At 41.6% G+C, this 25,051-nt stretch overlaps 1 protein-coding gene across 1 annotated transcript in view; it reads right to left on the bottom strand.

Annotated features, from left to right (window-relative positions):
• The window catches only part of LOC126470851 (trithorax group protein osa-like), a 99,014-nt gene extending 76,949 nt beyond the window's left edge, over positions 1–22,065 (bottom strand). Inside the window, exon 1 of the mRNA XM_050098866.1 lies at positions 22,033–22,065. Coding sequence (XP_049954823.1) covers positions 22,033–22,065 — 33 coding nt within the window. The remainder of the gene's footprint in view (positions 1–22,032) is intronic.
• Positions 22,066–25,051: the final 2,986 nt, after the last annotated feature.

The following is a 25,051-nucleotide window of genomic DNA, read 5'->3' as shown; positions in this document are numbered from 1 at the left end:
ACATTTTGACATCAAAATGGACGTCACCGAATGTAAAAACAGCGGAAGATTAAACAAATACGAGTGGGATAGCTTCAATATGAAACGGACTGTTTATTGTTTCTAGGTCCCTCCAGATATGTGTGTAGCAGTGATACGTTCAAAACACGCCAGTCCTGTAAAAAAGGCAGGAAATTTTTAAAAAATCGGAGAAACATACTTTTCATATTGAATAATCTATTTATTTAAAACATTCGTAATGTTTCTCCGAGTCCCTTCAACATATATGTAGCAGTATTACACTGATAGTCCCCTGGTTCTAGATTTAACAGTTACCACTCCCTCCTTGGACATGCAAGCAGTGGTATTTAACTATCACTGATTGTGTGAAGGACCTACAGCAGATGTATATTATGCAGCTAAGAGCGCACTGGCGGAAACACATCGCGGGGGTAGCTGCTGCTGGTTGTAGCCTGAATTAACACATGAAGCGCCTCCACCCCCCACCCCACTCCCTGAACCAGTTGTGCATTATATCCGCCCCAATCATGTCCCTCGGTCCCTGGATCACAGAAGCTAAATACACAGCCAACTCCTACAGCCAAACCTGGTAACCTGCTCTCCTAATAATTAATAATTATTACAATGAAACGATGAGCGAGTGATGCTGAAAAAGTGGTTCTGCTGAAGACATCGTTGCCAAGCACTGCGTTCAACCATAGTGACTCCAACTTTGGTCACTGTCATGTGTAATTCGATTACAATTTATCATTACTGAACACACATAATGTGCAACACATGTTAAACAATTATATATTACAGGGGACCATAACAGTAAGCAATCATGAGATGCAGAGCAATTCCATCATGCATTGTTAATTTGTTCTCGTGTACTGTTCAAGAGTGGAATGGTTATATTTGAAGAAGACAGCATGGAATGCATCACAATCACCACTGACAGGTCGAAACACGGGCGGTGTTTAAAAAATAAAATCGTGACTGACTTTAGAATACAGTTATTCTAGAAACAAATCCATTACTTACATTTCGTTCCAGAAACGGAACTTCTGCTACCTCTATCATTTAACCCCATCCCCGTTCCATTTGTGAATGGTGCATGAAAAGAATGATTGTAGGTAAGCCTTAGTATTATCTCTAATTCCTCTGATTCCGCCGGCCGAAGTGGCCGAGCGGTTCTAGGCGCTACAGTCTGGAACCGCGCCAACACTACGGTCGCAGGTTCGAATCCTGCATCGGGCATGGACGTGTGTGATGTCCTTAGGTTAGTTAGGTTTAAGTAGTTCTAAGTTCTAGGGGACTGATGACCTCAGAAGTTAAGTCCCATAGTGCTCAGAGCAATTTGAATTTGAATCCTCTGATTTCCTCTTTGTGAACATCCTACGAGATGTATGTGGCAGGAAATAATACATCTTTCTCCGAACATACTCTGTCGGATTTTCTACAGTAAACCTTTCTGTGAAACACAACGCCACTCTTGTAATGTCTACCATTGGAGTTTGTTTAGAAAATCCATGACGCCAACTAAACGATCGCATGCATGTCGCCCAACGTTGTATATGATTAAATAAAATTTAGTGTGACCTGGGAAGGGTATATGAAGCTTTGTATTTTGCCATAGACAGAATATGTCAGATAACTGGTCAGCATTCAGTGACATGATGGAATGTATAATGCGACAGGAAGTTCGTGTGGATGTAATGTGCACTTTTATTGTGTGCAAGGGGTAGCTTTGACAGCTAGCATTGTGTTGACTAAAGTTTTCCTGAGCAGTTATTTGGAAGAAAATGATAATGGTGAAGAAGAAGGAGTGTTCTTGCAAATATTTTGTAGGTACACAACTTTGGTGGGGAAATCCGAATCTCAACTCGGTGTCAAAGAAACCAACCCATTCTTGATAGTGTATTGAATATGAAAACAAATATTCTTGTACAAAATCTTTATTAATTGTTGCATACATATTTACATGCAAGATACATTTCTTCCTTCATCTTTTTGGCGTAATTTTGATAATTTCTAGCTAATTTTAAATTACAATTTAATCTGCATCAGAATCTTCTCATTCTTTTTCCAACCAGTAATCAGATCCCGAATTGTAATACGTATCTAATTTTTTTCCTGTAAGAGAATTTATGCTGGACCGGCACTCGTACTCGAATTTCCCAATGATGACGAGCGGTCGCCTTAACAGCTTCAGCTATCAATGCACACTTCCCGGACCGACATAAACTTCCATATGTCACACTGTCTGCATCCCTATACAGTGAAAGTTTGAGTCGGTCTATGAGGCACAGCTGATGGTAGGCTTTCTAATTAATTTCGGACGGCTGTAAGTCGTCATTAACGTCTATTCATCCAGACACGAAAGTAAATATTACATGCCACTGTGATCGCAAGGGTCTCGATTCCTCACAGTCTCGTCCTCACCGGTGCGGGAATACTGAGTAAAGCTGTAGGCATTAAGTGATGAATATACTGGACAATGTCATAGGGATATAGATAGCGGACATATGGAAGTATGGGTCCGTTCGGGAGGCGTGGGTGGATGGCCATAGTGGTTAAGGCGACTTTTCGCGATAAGCAGGTTCGAGTCCTTGTCCGGCACAAGTTCTTATATCTCACTAACAGATAGTAAGTCTATACCTAACACAGCCAATGCCAAGATATTTGCAAACAGTGAATTTATTTCGAATTAATTTAAGATGGCTTCCACTCTTTATTAATGTCTGCTCATATAGATGTGCAAGTAAATATTGTTAATGCACTCCACGTATTTTTTGATGTACAACTGTAAGTTTACAACGTTTTCAAGTGAACTACCATTAAATGTAGTTATTCCGTCAGACTCAAACTCCACTGTGTTTCCGTAGCGGTCGTGCGGTTCCAAACTGTAGCGCCTAGAACTGCTCGGTCACACCGACCGCCCGCATCTCGTGGTCGTGCGGTAGCGTTCTCGCTTCCCACGCCCGGGTTCCCGGGTTCGATTCCCGGCGGGGTCAGGGATTTTCTCTGCCTCGTGATGGCTGGGTGTTGTGTGATGTCCTTACGTTAGTTAAGTTTAAGTAGTTCTAAGTTCTAGGGGCCTGATGACCATAGATGTTAAGTCCCATAGTGCTCAGAGCCATTTGAACCATTTTTTCACACCGACCGGCTAACATATTTAAGTGATTTACATTGCAAGATCACAGGTCAACACATGGAACAGTGACGGGGGTTAATGATAGACACAGACTCCAGTGTTTGGAAAGAAATGTAATATTTTTTTACAAAAAACTTTTTTCTACTGTCAGTCATGATTTTCTTTTTTTAAATATGGACTACAAAGCAATGATAGATGCATGTTTTTTTTTTTAACTACGTCATTACCGCCCTCTTTCTTTGCAGACAATCCAGTAGCAGGATGACAAAATAACTTTTATTCCTTGAGCTGTCGCTATTTTCTTTTTTAGATGCGGTGTTTGTTCCATGCACTCCATGCCGTTTTCTCCGAATACGATCATTCCTCTCTCGAATAACATGTGAGAAAGAATGAACTATGCGTGTATTAAACACATGAAACCTACCTTGAAGTAGCTCTAAGGGTAACTGGTGATAAATTATTGGTCTCGTAACTGCTTAGCGCCCATGCTGAATCACTCGCTGAACACTACCGAAACTTTGTTTACCGCGTTCGTTACAGGACTAGTGAGCACATTAAGCACAAAGCGCGCGAAATTATTCAGTAACAGAGGGTGGAGTGAAATCGATATGCTGGCACCCAGGGAATAGAAGAGTCTGACTCAAAAGACTCTGACGACAACATGGGCGCATAGGACATTCCTCAGATGACTGACAACGTTCCGACCAGCAACTAGTTATCACTGCTTGCTGAGGAGTGAATTAACGAAGAGATATGATAAAAGACGGCCATTGGGAGGCTACCCCCACCTGTCGATGCACGACCAGCAACTACGAGGAACTCAGTGAGCTACCCACTGGTCTCACTGGTCAGCTGAAGACAGCGTTCAAACCTAAAACGTTTAGGTTTCCGGCAGACACCTTGAAAGACAATATATTCCTTCTCCAAGGTTTTGGGAAACAAAGTTTCTAATTCTACATATATCCTACTGGACAGAAATACAAGATTCAGGTGGTCGTCCGTGACATCCGGCCTGACAGATCTGAAAACAGAGCCATAGTGGCAGCGCTTCCCGAGAACTTCACCGTAGACAGCGTGAAAGTCATGACCAAGTGTCCACCACTGAACGTCCAAATGAAGGCAGGATTAGGCAGCTCCGGTTCCTGGCGACCTAATTGAACAAACACAAGAACTTGTCGACCTACCAACTTATTGCACCTTAAGGTGACAGTTACGAACTACGAGGAATTTGAAGGTCCCACGCAGTACTAACGCTCTGAGGTATTTTATCATGACGCACAGCAGTGTCACGTGAAACCAGCGTGCGTAACGTACGCTGGGAATCACCTGTCTCGAAAATGTGTCACACTGAGGAATAACTCAGCAAACGTGAGTGCCATGTGGTGAAGCACATCGAGCACATTATAGCCAGTGCCAAATTACGTTAAAATATTGGAAAGTTGACGACATACCGGTACTGCAGCTCCGTGCAAGACACACTCACCACTGCAACACGCCTAACCATGTACACCTCAACCCCCGAACAGTTTCCCGCTTTAATGAACTGTCACCAGTCAGCAGCAGCGGCCAGAACGGGTCCGCAGCGGATTTAACGCCGAAATTGCTTCCCCACCCCACCGTTATCAAAACGACACAACTCCGGGGCCCATTACCAGCTGCAAATACCCTCAGAATTCGCAGGAACCCTGAAATAAATCAAAGATTTGTTTAAAGAATTTAGTATCCACGAGTTACGACGCAAACCATCGCGAAACTACGGGCCCTCACTGACAAGTTTTCCTAGGTCGTCATTGTGGCTGACGCTGTCATAACTGTCTTCAGTGATGGCTCAGATTAGACTGAGGGCATTCCATACCCTAAACTGGATATCCACTAGCGTTTCTGACAAGAAGTACGAATTGGAGCACTTGCTTCGTCGCAACGGAAATGATGTAGCGTGCCTTTCTGAGCCGCGCATGACCGACACTGACAGAGTGACCATCCATAACCACGCATTGCATCGGGTCGACCGCGATGGCCGTTGAGGTGGCGGCGAAACCGTCCTGATGAAAATATCGACGCCACTTTAAGATACTCAGTCCTCCCCAGACTCCCCATATTGATGCCGGAATCGCTTTGGACACACCACAGTCCACATCGACAGGGGACGTCAAATTGATTCCACATAGTTAGATTTCCAGAAGGCTTTCGACGCCGTTCCTCACAAGCGTCGTCTAACCAAACTGCGTGCCTATGGAACATCACCTCAGTCGTGCGACTGGATTCGTGATTTCTTGTCAGAAAGGTCACAGTTCGTAGTAATAGATGGAAAGCCATAGAGTAACACAGAAGTATATCGAGCGTTTCCCAAGATAGTGTTATAGGCTCTCTATTGTTCCTGATCTATATTAACGACATAGGAGACAATCTGAGTAGCCCTCTTTGATTGTTTGCGGATGATGCTGTCATTTACCGTATTGCAAAGCCATCAGATGACCAAAACGAATTGCAAAATATAGATGAAATATCTGCACGGTGCGAAAAGTTGCAACTGACCCTGAATAAAGAGAAGTGTGAATTTATTCACGTGAGTACTAAAAGAAATCCGCTAAATTTCGATTACGCGATAAGACACAAATCTTAAGACTGTAAATTCAACTAAATGCTTAGGGATTACAATTGCAAATAGCCTTAACTGGAACGATCACATAGATCATGTTGTGGGTAGAGCAAACCAAAGACTGCGATTCACTGACAGAACACTTAGAAGGCGCAACAGGTCTACTAAAGAGACGGCTTACACCACGCTTGTGCGCCCTATTTTGGTGTATTGCTGTGCGGTGTGGGATCCGCATCAGGTGAGACTGACGGATGTCATCGAAAAAGTTCAAAGAAGGGCGGCTCGTTTTGTACTATCGCGAAATAGGGGAGATATTGCCACAGACATGTTACGCGAATTGGAGAGGCAGTCATTAAAACAAAGGCGTTTTTCGTTGCGACGGGATCTTCTCATGAAATTTGAATCACCAGTTTTCTTCTCCGATTACGAAAACATTCTGTTGGCACCCACCTGCATATGGAGAAATGATCGTCACGATAAAATAAGAGAAATCAGGGCCTGCACAGAAAAATTTAAGTGCTCGTTTTTCCCGCGAGCCGTTCGAGAGTGGAACGGTAGAGAGACAGCTTGAAAGTGTTTCATTGTACCCTCTGCCAGGCACTTTATAACAGAGTAATCACGTAGATGTAGACGTAGATGTACGTTTATTAGCAAAAGTTCGAGGGTATTGTGTATCAAGCAAAATTAGTGACTGGATTGAGGATGTTTTGGAGGGAGCACGGAGCAGTTATCTTGGAAGCAGAGTCATCAACAGATGTAGAAGTAACTTCGGCTGTGCTCTGGGAAAGTGGGTTTTGACCCTTGTTATTTATATTGTTTATTAATAACACTGCGGTTAATATTAACAGTAACCTCGCAGATGACAGTTATATAATAAAGTACTACCTGAAAGAATCCGCACAAACATTCAGTCAAATACTGATAAGATTTCAAAGTGTGCGAAATTAAACACTGTGCACTTCAAAAAACGAAAAAAGTTAGTTTTCTATGACTATAATATAAAAGAGTCACAGTTTGAATTGGTCATCTCATGCAAATAGCTGGATGTAACAGTATATAGGGGTATGAAATGAACCGATCACACAGGCTAGGTATAGCAGGCGTAATACTGCGCTGTTCACTGGTAGGATTCTAGGGAAATGCATTCAATCCACAAAGGAGACTGAACTGGCACACGTTTGCGATGGACGCAAACTATCCTGTGAAAACCCGTCTGGAAAGTTTCTAGAACCAACTTAAAGTGATGAATCGAGGAGTATGTTACAACCCCCTACGTATATCTCCCGTACATATTGCGAAGACAGTGTTAGACTTTTTACATCATGTACACAGGCATTTAAGCAATCGTTCTTCTTACGCTCCACGCATGAATGGAAAGGGAAAAAGCGGTAATAGCTAGTACAATGGGACGTGCCCTCTGCAATGCGCTTCACAGTGTTTTGCGAAGTGTAGATACAGATGTAGAATGACGCATTCATGTGACGCAGTAATGAAAGTATATAGAGTTATTCACAAGCAGTTCCGTACCTCTACAAGACATCACAATAAAATGACGCATCAGAATATCCCTCCAAATTTCGATCAGTAAAACATGCCGTGAAGTAGTTGCAGAGTGCAGAGTGCAGTATCAGGGGGTAGGCAAATCAGAACATAAAATGATGGAAAAAATCGCAACATCAAAACATAATGAACGTAGATTGACGTACAGTTTTGCAGTCTGGGTGCGTAATATAACCGTGAGAGTGCTCCTGTTGTCATACGAAATCGCACCCGAGACCACAACTCCAGGTATAGGTCCAGCGTGTCTAGCACGCAGACAGATTGGCTGCAGGCCTGCCAACTTGCTTTTAAGTAGCACAACTCCTTCGTGTTGCGGTTTTTCTCCATCAGTGTAGATACTCGTAAACCATTCACTCCGGATTGTTGCATCGAATTTGTTTACGCCTGCAGATACGCAACCCACTGAACAGATCTCCAAAGAGGACTGCTACCGTTGCACCTTCCCAAGTAGCAACGGCAGCAGCAACCTAAGTGCACTGCACGCACGTATTGACATTTGCCTTGCCACAAACTGTGCCCATATTTAGCATCTGTAAAGTGAATTTAAAACTTGGGAAAATGCTCTCTCCACTCATATGTGTCTACTTTCTGTATGTCTTCTGAAAACCCGGATGTACTTTAGAATAACGATGTATAATTATAGCGAATACGAATGAGGAACCATTCTAGCGACGATATGAGCCGCAAGGAGAAATGCAGTGACGTAAGTGATTTCGACAAAGGGCAAACTGTTATGGAAAGTCGCCTGGAAACGAGCATCTTGGAAACAACGGAGCTAGTCGCCAGGTTCTATGGTATGTTATTAGCATATGCGTATGAAAAGTGGTTGAAGAATGGTGAAGCCACGAGTAGATGATGAGGTGTCGGTAGTCTACGCCACATCATAGAACATGATGGCCGGAGGCGTGCTCGCTCTGTATGTCACGATATCCGACGATATGTGGCAGACGATATGTTGGAACACGTGAGGCAATACTAACCTTACGACTTATCTTAGAAGAAAGATTAAGAAAAGGCAAACCTACGTTTCTAGCATTTGTAGACTTAGAGAAAGCTTTTGACAATGTTGACTGGAATACTCTCTTTCAAATTCTAAAGGTGGCAGGGGTAAAATACAGGGAGCGAAAGGCTATTTACAATTTGTACAGAAACCAGATGGCAGTTTTAAGAGTCGAGGGGCATGAAAGGGAAGCAGTGGTTGGGAAAGGAGTGAGACAGGGTTGTAGCCTCTCCCTGATGTTATTCAATCTGTATATTGAGCAAGCAGTAAAGGAAACAAAAGAATAATTCGGAGTAGGTATTAACATTCATGGAGAAGAAGTAAAAACTTTGAGGTTCGCCGATGACATTGTAATTCTGTCAGAGACAGCAAAGGACTTGGAAGAGCAGTTGAACGGAATGGACAGTGTCTTGAAAGGAGGATATAAGACGAACATCAACAAAAGCAAAACGATGATAATGGAATTTAGTCAAATTAAATCGGGTGATGCTGAGGGAATTAGATTAGGAAATGAGACACTTAAAGTAGTAAAGGAGTTCTGCTATTTAGGGAGTAAAATAACTGATGATGGTCGAAGTAGAGAGGATATAAAATGTAGACTGGCAATGGCAAGGAAATCGTTTCTGAAGAAGAGAAATTTGTTAACATCGAGTATAGATTTAAGTGTCAGGAAGTCGTTTCTGAAAGTATTTGTATGGAGTGTAGCCTTGTATGGAATTGAAACATGGACGATAACTAGTATGGACAAGAAGAGAATAGAAACTTTCGAAATGTGGTGCTACAGAAGAATGCTGAAGATAAGGTGGGTAGATCACGTAAGTAATGAGGAGGTATTGAATAGGATTGGGGAGAAGAGAAGTTTGTGGCACAACTTGACTAGAAGAAGGGATCGGTTGGTAGGACATGTTTTGAGGCATCAAGGGATCACAAATTTAGCATTGGAGGGCAGCGTGGAGGGTAAAAATCGTAGAGGGAGACCAAGAGATGAATACACTAAGCAGATTCAGAAGGATGTAGGTTGCAGTAGGTACTGGGAGATGAAGAAGCTTGCACAGGATAGAGTAGCATGGAGAGCTGCATCAAACCAGTCTCAGGACTGAGGACCACAACAACAACAACATGTGGAAGATCTGAGTACAGAGTACAGTGATGATGCAGGCTCAAGTTCTTCAGAACACACTGTTGAGCGCACATTGCTGAACATAGGGTTCTGCAGCAGACGACTCCTACGTCTTCCCATGTTGATCCAACAACATCGTCAGTTATGATTACTGTGGGCAAGTTATCATCGAAATTAGACCGTGGATCGTTGGAAACGTGTCGACCGGTCGGATGACTCATACTATCTTGTGGCAGCTAGTATGCACGAAGCAAGCAATGGGCCATGGTCGCAGGCAGTATTATCCTATGGGGGACATTCACCTGGGCTTCCACGGGATCTGTGATAGTAGTCGAACACACGGTGACAGGTATGGTATGCGTGAACATTGTTATGGAAAACCTGTATTCCTTCTTGTTTGATGTCTTCACTGACGGCGACGATACCTTCGAGCTCTGTAACTGTCCTTGTCGCAACGCAACTTGACCGGCAAATTAGCTTGCTCTGAACCTGATGGAAAATATCTGGGATGCAGTCGAGCATCAGCTCCTCGCCCAAAAACCACCATCCCGTTATTTGTAGGAACTGCGTCACCTGTGGATAGACGTCTGTCGATACATGCATCAAGACACCTACCAAGTCTTGTCGAACCATGACACGCAGAATCGGCGGTGTATTGCGATCTACAGGTGGACCAACACGCAAGTAAACAAATGGTCTTAATGTTTTGGCTTATCAGTGTACATACTTACCTCTGTGTCTTATCACCGAGCCGGCCGAAGTGGCCGTGCGGTTAAAGGCACTGCAGTCTGGAACCGCAAGACCGCTATGGTCGCAGGTTCGAATCCTGCCTCGGGCATGGATGTTTGTGATGTCCTTAGGTTAGTTAGGTTTAACTAGTTCTAAGTTCTAGGGGACTAATGACCTCAGCAGTTGAGTCCCATAGTGCTCAGAGCCATTTGAACCATTTGAACCATCTTATCACCGCTTCAAACATAGTCAAGCTTGTGAGTTACTGCAACACAATGAATTTCACCCTCTGACTGTAGAACTGCAAGGATCAAAAGTACTCCTCGGAAATCATTACACTACCACTCTTCGTGGCATTTCTTAGTTACATCGCTACCTCTATACATTTCTTAGTCATGGAAAACCATCACGAGTCACAGGAAGCTACTGATCTTTGCCTTTCAATGCATGTTGAATGGGTAATGTGGTGCAGTGAGTAACCTTAACTCAAGCCCCTTTCCAGCCATCCTAGTCTAAGTTTTAGCTGGTTTCCCTTTAGGTAAATGCCGAGACAGGATTCTCAAGTAGGTCACATTTCTCACCCTCATTCTTTTCTAAATGATTTACTGCGCTGTCTCTAACGGCTTTAACGTCAATGGGTCGTTAAACTCTAAGCCTTGCTTCTTGTTCTCTCTGAGGCTGCTCCACTGTGCCTTCTTTTCGATACTGTTGTTTTATTTTCAGGAAGTGTGTCTTAGTCCCTAGAACTGCAGTTCTCAAAAATGTTTGGATGTGTGTGAAGTCTTATAGGACTTTACTGTTAAGGGCATCAGTCCCTAAGCTTACACATTACGTAACCTAAATTATCCTAAGGATAAACACACACACCCATGCCCGAGGGAGGACTCGAACCTCTGCCGGGACCAGCCGCACAGTCCATGACTGCAGTGCCTCAGACCACTCGGCTAATCCCGTGCGGCGAACTGCAGTTTTGTCTCTCGACAAAACTGTGTTCACAGTCTCTTTTCCTTGGTTTTCATAGTACTAGTACTTGGGAGAGCAGTTACTCTCCTAGAACCGAATTACCAATTGGATTCCACTAGTGTTAGCAATGTCAAACGTGCTGTTTCTGTAGCTCACTTCACGTCAGAGCAGCAGGAAAAGGCAGTTTGGTTTGCAAAACAAGTATTTATATGTTTGCTGCGGAAGATGGCCACACAAACAAACGCTGATACTGTTTCTAGGTAATGTTACGAAAGTCACCTAGTGCTGTCACTCCATTGTGCATTTTTTCTTGCACTAACATGCTGCAAATGCCTACATCTAATTTCTGACCTGCTATTCTAGTACTTTGCTGTGGATAGCTTCAAATATAGAAAATTACTTATCATATAAGTTACCGCAGGGCTGTCACATACAAATCAATTTCTCGGAAAACTGGAAGGCTGTCATTTTTTCCTACAAAGCACGTATGAAAATACAACAGCGGAGAGAAATCAAATCTGAACTTATTTTGACAGAAAATGTACATTTTCAGCTCAGTATAAGGATGCATTAAAGGTACTACAGGTGACAGAGAAATGAGTACAAATTTTTTTCCCCCTTTGTTGTATTTCAATTCCCCATCGGGGTGGGCTGGCAGCAGCATATGCACTGCTCTTCAGCCGAAAGACATAGAACAAACAATAGAAGACATTTAAAAATATAAAAAGGAGAAAACATGATGAACATAGATTTAAAAAAGGGGGAACATCATGGAAGACAATAGACAAAAAAGGGGCGACTGTAAAATGGAGATAAAAACTGTAAAAAAGTAGTGCACACAAAAAACTACACACTGGGACAGTTAAAAGAACACAAGGCATAGTATGACCAGAGCATAAAAGTATCGCCGGATGGCGTAGCACAAACAAACACTGACAGTGACACGAAGTACAATGCCAGCACACAATTAAAATCACACCTCTCGACGCACAGGAGAAACAGCACTAAACACAACACTGACGTGGTACTCTGAAGATGATCAAAACGGTGGATCTGCCAGGCGCAAGGAGATGAGGGAGACCGGGAGGGTGGGAGGGGAAGAGAGGGGGGGAGATCGACGGGGGCGCGCCGAAGAGGGCCAGGTAGGGAGGGATGTGGGAAGGAAAGAGGCAAGTATGGGGTGCAGGGTCTCAGGGGGGGGGGGCGGAAGGAGGAAAATCCGCTCTGGGAGAAGGAGGGAAGAGGAAAAAGGGGGCCCTGGGGAGGGGTGGGGGCAAGGCCAGGTTATAGTTGGAAGGAAGGGTAGATGTTACGGCGAAGTTCATCATCCGGGAGGGGGAGGCGCTGGAAATTGCCCTGATGAAGGAGATGGAGGCTGTGGAGGTGGAGAGAAGGAGGGATACAGTGATAGAGGCGCGGCAATGGGCGGGGGGTGAGTACAAATTTTTAATTATGGCAATATTTGTTTCATTCGTCTTCCTTATTTCGCTCTAGCTACTCTGAGGTAGTGAGACAGAAAAGTTCATTCTAAGTGGAATCTTGTTCTCTTTCTTTGTTTATTTTAATAAGTTGTAACATAAGAGGGGTGTTAGATAAGCAATACGACACTTTTTTCGGCCAATTTCAGATGAAAAAATGTGGAATTTGTTGTGGGACATTGTGGAATATTCCCGCTTCAGCCCATATAGTTCATGACGTTCCGATAGATGGTGCCCCTGTACGCAACCTTCTAAACTATATCGGTAACTGACCAGGAAAGTACTTGGGCTCGAACAAACAGATCTGTATGAACGTTTGGTTACAGGACCATTATGTACCACTGAATGTGCTGGTGGGTGTCGTTTTTCTGCAAAACTCTGCAGTCATGCTCTAGATATCACTGTAGATGTAATTGTAGACGCCATACGCAGTGCAGCAATCTTAACTATAAATGTAAATGCGGAATGTCAATAAAATGCTCCGAGCAATACGAATGACTGCAAAACGCACAGTGAAGAAATGCAAGTTGATCGCATGGCGTATTTGCACATTCTATAATATCAGTGTTGAAGGCCACGTCAGTGACACTTTTGAAGTTGTTGGATGGTTCACCAATATCGTAGCCAGCGTTCTGCCACGTGTAACGAAGCTTTGGTCTGTATACTCCCGCAGATAAGTTATTGTAAATGACAGAATGCATATTCATGATAAAGAATCTGCTGTGCAATTTCGGCTGCATATTACTGGAACGTAGTTTAATGTAGTCTGTTATTGTCTTGGCATATGTTTTATATTGCCTGAAGAAATACACATCCAGAGGTTGTGCACATTTTGTAGTTTTAGGCGGAATGATTTTTAAATCTACATGTTTTCCACCAGGTGCTTCCAGTAGTACTCGTTCATCCTTATGTCCAGACCAGGAGTCACAAAGTACTAATGACTTTCTCGACAAATGTGGATTCAAAGCTGACAGAAAAAACGTCTTCAGATGTTGTTTCGTCATATTCCCAGTCACACTTGCACCGACGACGACATTTGGAGGGCACCGCGTTTCTATTTCCCTTGACACGCGGGGTCCAAACTTTCCACTGGATTCGTGGAAGGAAATATAGAGTTTGTCTGCCAATCGTCCGTCCATTGATATAGCAATATCGATCGTGTAACTATGTGTTGCACAGTTAACTGATTGCAACATCGCGACAGTGTTTCTCTCCCCTTTCATGGATAGTGTTCTGTCACAAGAAAGTTCATAGCTGAGCTGACTCTGATCACAGTTCCATACAGAACTAATATCGATATTTTCTCTCGTGATATGCTCATTGACGTCAGCAACAAACGTTTGAGCTCTTTCAATCAGCTCTTCTTCGTCATCCTTATCTTTTCGTGCTTGGAGCACAGTGATACGGCGTGATGTTATCCTAAACTCCTTTTTCAAATTAGTAATAAATCCTAGTGAAACTGTAAAGTTTCTACACCCGAGATTTCGGGCTACGTCCAATGCCCAATGTTGTAAATGCCAATAGTGAACGGCGGAAACGCATTCTCGCGCTTCATCGAATTTCGCCATTACACGCTCCTTGATGGTCTTGAACAGCAGTGTACGATTTCCTTTGAAAACTGTATTTCCTTCTCTTTTCTTTGCCACGTAATCCAGTATGTTTTTAATATTGCTTTTAGACTTCAGTTTAGGGTATCTTTTCAGAAGCTTGTCGTATGTGTCGAAAGCTCTTACGTAATAATCATCGTATATGTTCTCCAGTGTGTTGTCATCAAACGCCGTGATGATACTTGCAACTTTAACCTTCTGCTTGGGAGACAGTTGGTATTCACTGTCACTGCTTCCATCGCCTCTTCCCGCACTTGCCGTAGCACTACCGTTTGCAATGAGTTGTTCGTCATTATCATTCCTATCATCATCATTATGTGTTAGTGTTACAACAGTATCTGTTTTTAACTTATGCTCATATTTCTGCACTATAACAGATACCAGAAAACATGCGAATGATCGTCTTCTGCCGGCCGGGGTAGCCGAGCGGTTATAGGCGCTACGGTCTGGAACCGCGCGACCGCTACGGTCGCAGGTTCGAATCCTGCCTCGGGCATGGATGTGTGTGATGTCCTTAGATTAGTTGGGTTTAAGTAGTTCTAAGTTCTAGGGGACTGATGACCTCAGAAGTTAAGTCGCATAGTGCTCAGAGCCATTTGAACCATTTGATTCGTCTTCTACACCAGTACCATCTTCACGAAAAAGGGTTCTTCGTAACTTCATCTCAACCAATCGCAATACATTAGCAGGATTGATTACCAATCGCCGAGCCATCTGACGCTTCAATACACAAATAATGTCACAAAACGCAACTTCAGAGGTACACCGCACCGTCCCTACTGGTCCCGACTGGCGTACCGGCAGGTCAGTGTGCAATGCGGCATGGCATACGCAGAGGCCTCTAACGGACGACTGCAGAGTTTTGCAGATGCGGGAGTATCACTAGTGCAACAACAGACCTTTACATTATTTCTCACACGATTTTGGTGTATTTGTGTTTGTTCGGGCCCAAGTACTTTCCTGGTGAGTCGCGTTCTAAGCAGAAAGCTGTCACTGAGTTTCTTTTGGCGGAAAACCAGAGCATCGCAGATGCTCATAGGTGCTTGCAGTATGCCTACGGAGACCTGGCTGTGACTAAGGCACGGTGACTTGTTAAGCTAGGCATCTGTCATCATCGCAACGAGGTCGTGCAAAGCTGTTTCATCTCATCCGTACCGGCTAACCGCACACATCTGTGACTCCTACAATACTGGAACACGCAGACATTCTCATTCGAGGTTATCGACGGATCACAAACACTTCGCTACTCAACTGAACGTCTCTGTTGGTAGTGCTGACACAGTTGTCCACCATCTGGGGTACTCAGAGGTTTGTGCCCACAGGGTTTCGCGTCACCTAATAGAAGACCATAAAGAGCTTCCATCTATGGCTAATGATGGATGCACTCCACAGGAAGCAATACGTGGGTGATGTGGAGGTTATGACACAGCAAGACGTTGGTCCTAACTTACACCAGTGGAGTGCTACCATGGGAGCTTACAGGCCCTCCCAGTAGGGTGGCGTAAGATTACCGCATTGAAAGGAGATTATGTTAAAAAAATAGGGTTATATAGCCAAGAGAGTGGAGAAATAATATGGTGTATTGGAATCCCGAATAAAACCAACCTGCTTTCAGAAAAAAATAAGTTGCTTTACTTACTGAACGTCCCTAGTATTTAATAAATAAAGTAACAGGACCACTGTTTAAATGAAAGTATTGTAATTTTCTGATTTGCATAGAACATAACTCTATTATATGTTTATGTAACAATTCATTACAAGTCCTTTGTTGGTGTACTTTGACTTCAAACAGGTCATACTTCAAACACCTCTACACAGAAAAGTGAAGCGCCATCTGGGTTCAATAGAATGCCAGCCGACTAGTGGGTAGCCTCCCTTCGCAGACGGGATCCAGATTTGCAGCCAAAATGTTTCCTGGACTGGTATTTTCTTGTAATTCTATTGCACTGCTCTAAGATCTAGGCTACACTACATTAAACAGAGCTAAAGTACAGCTGTGTGAACTGACATTCTACTCTGTGATCACAGGTGAAATTTTCTCGGCCTACCACAAATACGACTTACATATCAATGACATTTTGTATTTCTTATGTTAATACGTGTAAGTTGAATATGAACTTGATATGCAGAATTGTTCTTTGTGCAGCTTTTTATAGCAGTCGTACATGTTTTGTTGCAGTTGTTGAAATGGAATACTGGTTCACCGTAAATATTATAGGGTTAATCTTTCCTACTATTTTAGAATTCGGCAGTGGCAATTCGTCTAAGATTGATGAAGGCTTATAAGGACTGAGTTTCTTCATTTTCAAGGGATCAGGAGTAAACGACTGAATTCAAACGTGACCATACTACTTCTAAAGATTATCTAATGTATCGAAACTGAACCACAGTTGAAAACATCCATATAACGTGTAATTTGAAGACTGGCAATGAAAGGTGAATGAAATATTTTACCTCATATGTATATGGTGTAAAAGTGGAGATTATAGTTTCAGTGGAAAACTGTGACAACCTTTATGTAATGCTAGCTGAGAAACCCAGCATTTCTTGGGTATTCATTTACACCTGTGCCCGAGACTTCGTACGTGCGGAATTTTTTGTCGCATAAGGTTTCGATGTTCAAATATACACACACACACACACACACACACACACACACACACACACACACACACACACACACACATGCCCGAGGGAGGACTCGAACCTCCGACGGGAGGGGCCGCACAATCTGTGCATGGCGCCTTAAACCACGCGGCCTTTCCGCGCGGCAGGACTTCGATGTATACACTGTTTGAAGTAATATGATACGAGACATGAACGGAGAGGTTGTTTACTTGACTAATACAGGAGAGAGTCACATAGAGTTGCCAATGAAAAAGCAGCTGACAATAAGGTCAATACCCACAACACACAGCGTCTGGCCTCGTACTTTGTTTACGGTCATGGCATAACATAAGCTTACGAAGAATTGTACATGTTTAAAGCGAAATCGTGAATTGACAGGAATAAGTGAGATTCAGGGTATGAACACTCACTCGCCTGTGTTATTTCCCGTCAAAATTTCCGCTTCTATAATGTTACGTTGAAGAAAAGTAACTTTAACCCTCTGCGAGTGAAAAGTTCTGAGGAGCGAGATGATAATGCATGACGCTCTCCATCAGAGTTATGTTGCACTTCACCTGCAGAGTAGCTTCCAGAGAACGAGTTACAGTATGATGTTCAAATACACACACACACACACACACAGGCGCGCGCGCGCGCGCGCGCGCGTGCGCGGGCGCGAGCGCGTGCGCGCATGCCCGAGGGAGGACTCGAACCTCCGATGGGAGGGGCCCTAAGGTGAGACCAGTGAGCTCAAAGAAGAAAAATCTAGATCCTGCAGCAAGTCCCATTTCGTAATCTTCACTGGATTCTTGAGACCGTTTTCAGAAAGACTCGACCGTTTTCGTAAACAAAACGAAATCAAAATGTAATGGTTCAAATTACTCTGAGCACTATGGGACTCAACACCTTAGGTCATAAGTCCCCTAGAACTTAGAACTACTTAAACCTAACTAACCTAAGGACATCACACACACCCATGCCCGAGGCAGGATTCGAACCTGCGACCGTAGCAGTCCCGCGGTTCCGGACTGCAGCGCCAGAACCGCCAGACCACCGCGGCCGGCAAAATGTAATGAGTACCCAAATCACATAGCAAATTTAATAAATTCGTCTTTCCTAGCAAAGAACGTAAGTCAAACCTATCGAAAGAAGCAAAGCAATATCGTTCAGTTTTAAATTCACAAACGGAAACCAGTAAATCCATATATACGTAGTAAATTCGCTGTTGATTTGTATTTGTAAAGATGAGACTGTATCGCGTAACTCTGTCACTGACCTGAACTTCTGAAAATCAAAGCCAGCGAGATATACGGGCCGTGCAACGAACTTGGGCATCACACTAGTAGTCTTGCTTGCCAAACTTCGCGACACTCGGCTCCGTGCAGGGCCCACGGGAAATCAATATTTAATTGAAAAGATACCTACTATAGTCCTAATTTTGTCGTGTGCCATCGAGAACTTACATGCATTTTTACGCGCAGTTAAAAAGAAAGAAAAAAACTGACAGCACCATCTATTGGTTCTTTGGTGTACAACCAAACTAACAGCGCAGTCTATTTGTTGTGTGGTGTACTAAACCGTGATGATTTAACATCCGAACTCCTAAGGTGAGACAAGTGAGCTCAAAGAAGAAAAATCTAGAGGCAGCACAATTAATCCAGTCAAATTGCAGATATACCTTGCAAAAGGTGGGGTAAAAGATTTTATTTTTTTAACTCCTTCATATTGTTGGAAAGGTTACAAAACCAAGTGTTGCCAACAAAATTACTCTTGGGAAAGCTTTCTGCAGTCAAAAAACTTCGAAAATTTCAGACTTTTTTCAGTTTTTTCAAAATATCTCAGTTTCATTTGCTCCTATCGCTTTAACGTCTATTTTCTTTTTTAAAGAGCACAAAATTCTCTACAAATTTGATTCTTACCATTTTTTTCTACTCCCAGTATCTAAGGCGCTACAGCGCGTCAAAAAATACCAACTTTTCAAATTTTGAGCATAGTGCCAACATACCTTATTTTTGAACACTATTTTTTCAGTTTCTGTTTGTGTAGTATAAATACACGATACATCGTGCTATACGTTGGAATTTACCACCTCACTTTCAGGTATTCAATTTCTCTGTATGCAACATGAGGATTGCTGGGCAACCAACTATTGTGATTCTTACATCACTACCTGAAGTTCACTATGGGCCACCTCAGCCCTGGTATTTGTAAAACTATAAATATAAATGTGCATCATTAAAGACACACACACACACACACACACACACACAAAATAAATTGTCTCAGGAAACTGAACTATTATTAGTGCAATAGGCAACCTAATTAGGTAGGTAATTATTCTTTTGTATAAAGGCCACACAGTTGACATTAAAAATAAGTAGCTTTATTACAATTAAAATACATTGTCAGTTACTAAAAAATGTTGACAATTCTGGGTTTGTAATACTTGTAATATCGCACTTTAACGCACTTAACACATGTATGAGCATCACTTCCAACGTTTTGATGGGCCAGGTTCCTCAGTGTCACCAGAAATACTTTGAGTTACGGATTCAGGGTCTGTACATAGAGTTGATCCCAGATTGACCTCTTCTTTAAACAGCGAGTCAGCCTCAGCAAGTTCGTTGATTTCGTCAGCGGTTTCCTCAACATCCTCAACATCTTCTTCACTGTCTTCATATAAAAATTTTGGCACGTTTTCGCAGTGGACCCCAATACACTTCTTGCAAATTGAAGAACATTTCAAACCCGCTTTTCTACAGGAGCGCGCTTCGCCACAGTTCAGCTTGCATGAGCATGAAACAATGTGAAGAAGTGCTTCAGGTGCTGGATCTTGGCTCATTATAACGAATATTGGACCGTGGTCACTGTGATTCCAGCCCCATTTCTCAGGAGGTTTCCAGTTTCCCATCCAACTTTGGACTTGTTGGTAAGTCCGCAACGAATGATGTTGTGCAGCATCTTGTGTAGATGGCAACCGTGCAAGATTCAGTTTGCTTTTTGTGGCAGACTTGGCGAATAGCTGGTACCGCAAATGGTCTAGTGTGTCGGAACTGCTGACACCTCCACTATACAATGCGATAGTAACCTGTTCTCCTGCTGTTATTATTTCTTCACTGGTAGCATGTGGTTTATTGAACGTGCAAAGTGCTGAGGTTAGGTGTTCATTTTTCGCTACAATATTGCAGCACTGAATTTGTCCTTGACCAAAAAAAGCGGATGTTGCACCACATCCGCTAAAGGCGTGAGTGAACAGAATATATTCACTGTCAAACTTGTAAGATTCCGTGGAAAACCACTTGTCTTCTGCATTTCCTCTTCCGGGCTTTAAGAAAAATAAGTTTTCAATGCCTTGCCCCAAACCGGTCATGAGCAAAAGCAGATCAACATCATCTCCTACAATGACAACACTTCCAAAATCTTTGGTTCTTGAAATGCCAGATGTTACAATCATAACGTCAGCATCTTCTTGTGCCTGGCTTTGAAGCTGTTTCAGCCATCACCAAATCGTCACCATATTTCTGGAAAAGGCGAGCCTTGACAGTTCGAATATCAGGACGAGATGATGTGGGTATTTGCTCTAACAGATCGTCCATAGAAAACTGACATTCTTCCGTACTGGTTTCCAGGTAGGCAAATATAGCCTCCATGCCTTCATCTACTTGTGTTGCAGGTCGGTTACCTCGATTCCGTCCAGTAGCTGAAACACGGTGAAAGAAGTTTCTGTAGCAAAATCTGTGGTCTCGCCCATCTGCAGCAACCAAATCATTTACATTTTCAATCCGCTCTATCACTTGTTGACCAAATTCATCACCACGTCGTTTAGCCTGTTCTAATACTGTCGATTGCACTTCCAATTTCATTACTTTGTAAACAAAATTTCGTTTGGCATATGGCAATCTTAACTGCTTGGTTAAAAAGTCATCAGAATTGCCTTTTGCAAATAAGAAGCATTTCTCTTAGAAATTGAACTGACCTTTTTCCTGCGACTGACGTAGCACGCCTGTTGGTTCCTGAGGATGTAGAAGGCTAGCTGCTATCATTCTCTCATTAATGTACTTCTTGTAGCATGCTTCACGCAACATCACTTCACTGAGCGTTTTCAAAAACGGGTGTGGGCAGACTCTCTGCGTTTAGCACTACAATCGATAAGTGTGCTCAGTCCTTTCTTTTTCACAAATGGTTCAAATGGCTCTGAGCACTATGAGACTTAACATCAGTCCCCTAGAACTTAGAACTACTAAAACCTAACTAACCTAAGGACATCACACACATCCATGCCCGAGGCATGATTCGAACCTGCGACCGTAGCGGTCGCGCGGTTCCAGACTGAAGCGCCTAGAACCGCACGGCCACACCGGCCGGCTTCTTTTTCACATTGCGTCCACCACTCACCACAGTTTTTTCGCAAATGAAACACAAATTCATGTCAGACATACTCATTTTCAGCACCACAACATATACTGAATGGAAGCGACTCTAAACTGTAAGACCCTTATTGTTGTATGCTAATAGCTGTCAGCGCGCTGTGAACAATCACCAGAGATAATTGCCTTCCGCCCGCCAAAGAATAAATACGCTTTTGCCCGCTAAAGAACAATTCCTACATACTTTTTCTTATAACTGATCATTAACGTCAATCAACTGTAGAAAATGTACGGCACCTGCATGCAATCGTATTACATATTGTAACATAAATAAACTTCACGCAATCCGACGTGAATGTGTTCGTAGTTACTGAATATGATGCTGTTTGTCCTGGCCCTGCAGCAGAGTGAGATGGTAAATTCCAATGAATAACATGATGAGTAATATGTTTATACTACACATATAGAAACTGAAATAACAGTGTTCAAAAATTAGGTAATTTGCCACTTTGCTCAAAATTTGAAAAATTGGTAATTTTTGACGCGCTGTAGCGCCTTAGATACTGGGAGTAGAAAAAAATGGTAAGAACCAAATTTGTAGAGAATTTTGTGCTCTTTAAAAAAGAAAATAGACGTTAAAGCGATAGGAGCAAATGAAACTGAGGTATTTTGAAAAAACTGAAAAAGTATGAAATTTTCGAAGTTTTTTAACTGCAGAAAGTTTTCCCACGAGAAATTTTGTTGGCAAAACTTAGTTTTGTAACCTTTCTAACAATTTGAACGAGTTAAAAAAATAAAATCTTCTACCCCACCTTTTGCAAGGAACAGGCTTTTTTCTGACAGTTCTACTGGACTATATGTGTTACGAAATCTTGACGCTCGACATCTTTAGCCGCCATTTTGCTGAACGTATATCTGTCTCTCCCTATCCAACTGTCAGTATACAGCTGTCCCGCAAGTAAACGAGTAAAATTTTATTTTGCCATCATTATGTGCACAAAACATCGCATTTTATCTGAATTAAGTATTTTTGACATCCCTGATTGCTGGGTCTGGCAATTAATTGACCAGGAAGCATTAAATACCTACAGAAAATAAAGAACCGTAGCCTACTGTTTAAAAATATCCTCTTCACATTATCAGCTGAAAAACTGTAAAGCAAAACTTCCTTGAAGTCACAGCAATTCTTTAATTTGATTGTAACTATTATTACATGTTTCGTTAAAGTCTGACGACCTTCATACGAAAAAAAATGCACTATGTAGGGAGTTGGTGGGGCTAGTACAGATAGTTTTTATATTTCACGATTTATCTCGAAACAATTTGAGGCAGATTTTTAAGATTTAATGTATTTCGATTAACCAGTTTTCATACTAAAAGAATCATTAAAGTGATTCTATGTTTCTTCAATAGTTTGATCACCAAATGGAAAAACCTAAACAAATGCAATCTGTCCACATTTACTCCATTGTAAAGTGTTGACATTAACTGAAATGGCATAGGGTAAAAGTTGATACCGTTTTTATATATATAAATAAGACCAGTTTTCCCAAAACAAAAAGATCACTTAATTAAAATTATTTTGTGTCCACTTTTACCATCCCCATTCTCCTCTATTTAAACAAAAGTTTTGGAATGATAAAACCTCTGATACTTTGATCTCGCTTTTGTGGAAAGGGTGAAAAAAACTTAAAAGTAAATAATTTTCAGTTCAACATTAATTTATATGTTTCATTTACGTTAGACATTTGAAAACAAAATAATTTTTGTCAGCTTCTGTCGAACAGAACAGTTTTTCCCATTGACCTTATTTGTTACATTTTTTTGCATTTGCTCTTAATCTAACTCCAATATATACTGACGCAATTTCTTTAATAAGTTTTGTTTCGTGCATGTCGTCTAGGTCAAATACAGAATTTACAGAATGTGCATTAGGTCCCAAAATATTTTTTTCATTAATAGAAAAATGGTGAGACACCGAATTTACGAACTGGGAATAAACTTTACCGAAATCTTCCACATTTGCAAACACACGAAACTTCTTCTCACAATAAACAATAATTTTGTAAATTGCAAACTTAATTCCTCTCCTAGAAACCTGCTGAGTGAAAGCAGTTGGGTCAGACAAAGGCTTCCTACAATATGTCTGGTCACTTACTTTGTCATTACCAAAAATTAACAAACTAGCACACTCACAACACTTCAAATTTTTTAACATTTTTAACTACAAATCCTTCTACGTAATACAAAATATTATTAACATAATTACTGAGGTTTATGTCATTCAGTCTACTACAATAATCTAAACACTGTCTCAATGAAGCATCTTTTACACTAAATTTTCTGTTTGAACATGGCGGTACCTAAAGTGAGCAATTGAAAACACACTGTTTGATTCAAAATCAAGTACATTAGTCTTACATCCAGAGTTTATGCTATTTTTTAATGGCTTTGAGAACTGACTGGAACTGAATAAATTTTGGATTATTGTTCCAGCCTCTTTTACCTCTAATACATGAAAATAGTAATTCCAGTTGATCTTGAGACACTTTATACGTTAAAAAATGCTGAAATGGGTCTGTGTCATGGGAAAGACATACTGTAGCAAACATTCCTACACTTTTAATAGACAGCAAGAAACCCAGAGCAAATATCTTACGGGGATGCCGTAGAATGGATAAACCTTCAATGGAGATAGACTTCAAAATATATTCCATCTCTTCGCAATAATTATGGCAGAAATTAATGTTGAACTTATGTAAAGGTGGTTTTAAGCCTTTAGCAAAAATATTTCTGCTATTTAACAACTCAACAAGTTTGTCTACTTTTCAGATAAAAGTAACAGTTGCAGTTGATCCTCGAAAACCTGTATGTTGATGTGACTCAAGAAATTCAGTACATCTGCTACACTTGAACTCAGGGTTTGAGCAGCAAGAGAGACATTCATCGTCTTATTGTGGAACTTAACATGCTAGTTGGTGACTCAATTAGCAAACTTCAAGCCTTCACTCTCCTGTAGTTCATTTAAATTAACTATGTAGCTCCACTGTGCTTCACCATCAACTATCTGCAAAATCTGTTTCTCAGCCTTTCTTGTTGATTTACGCATGTGGCAATGGTCCAAAACTACATAAACATTGCATTCAGCTTAAGGGTGCTTAAAATACTAAATAATATTATCAGGTTCATCGTTGCAGCCCATGTTTTTCAAAGCTTGCAGGTTTACAACTAGGCCGTCACAAGTAACGGACCATACGACTACACCAACTTCATGTAATTTTAGGAGGCATGTATGGATTAATTCAGCTGAAAGTTCAGCTCGAATACTATTTACAAAAAAATATGCAACTGGACATTTAAATTTTTTCTGTACGAAACAATTTGGAATACTAATGCTTCTATAGCTAGTTCATTCAAATCTACTGGCTTAATGCCACCAAAATTTACATAACCACTGTTAACTTTTTTAATATTGTCCCATAAGAATTGTTTATGAATCATCATATTGTCAAAAATTAAAGCACATTCTTTTAAGCAGGGTTTTTTCTCTATATTTTCTTTTAAGAAACTGAACACTTCACTGATGAAAGCAGGCTCACAGCTGACAGATGAGATCAAAGATCTGATGCAATTTGGATGGGGCAAACTAAATAATGATCTAACGTATCTATATGCTTTAGGTGAATAAAAATGTAGTGTCGGAGCGAACTGTTTTATAATATCTCAGTATCTTCTTACTTGTTTGTCACACATGGAGTTTTCCAATTCGTTAACGATGAAGTGCAAAGGAAAACCACTAAATCTAAAATTTAAATGATTCTCTATATCATTGTTCAGGTGTCCTTTTTTTTAAGTTCATTAATCAGCTGTGCCATTGTCGAAATG

Source organism: Schistocerca serialis, chromosome 3 (assembly GCF_023864345.2).
Source record: "Schistocerca serialis cubense isolate TAMUIC-IGC-003099 chromosome 3, iqSchSeri2.2, whole genome shotgun sequence".
In the NCBI taxonomy this organism is placed as follows: Eukaryota; Metazoa; Arthropoda; class Insecta; order Orthoptera; family Acrididae; genus Schistocerca; species Schistocerca serialis.
Note: the sequence above shows the minus strand (reverse complement) of the source record. Positions and strands in the feature narration are given on the sequence as shown.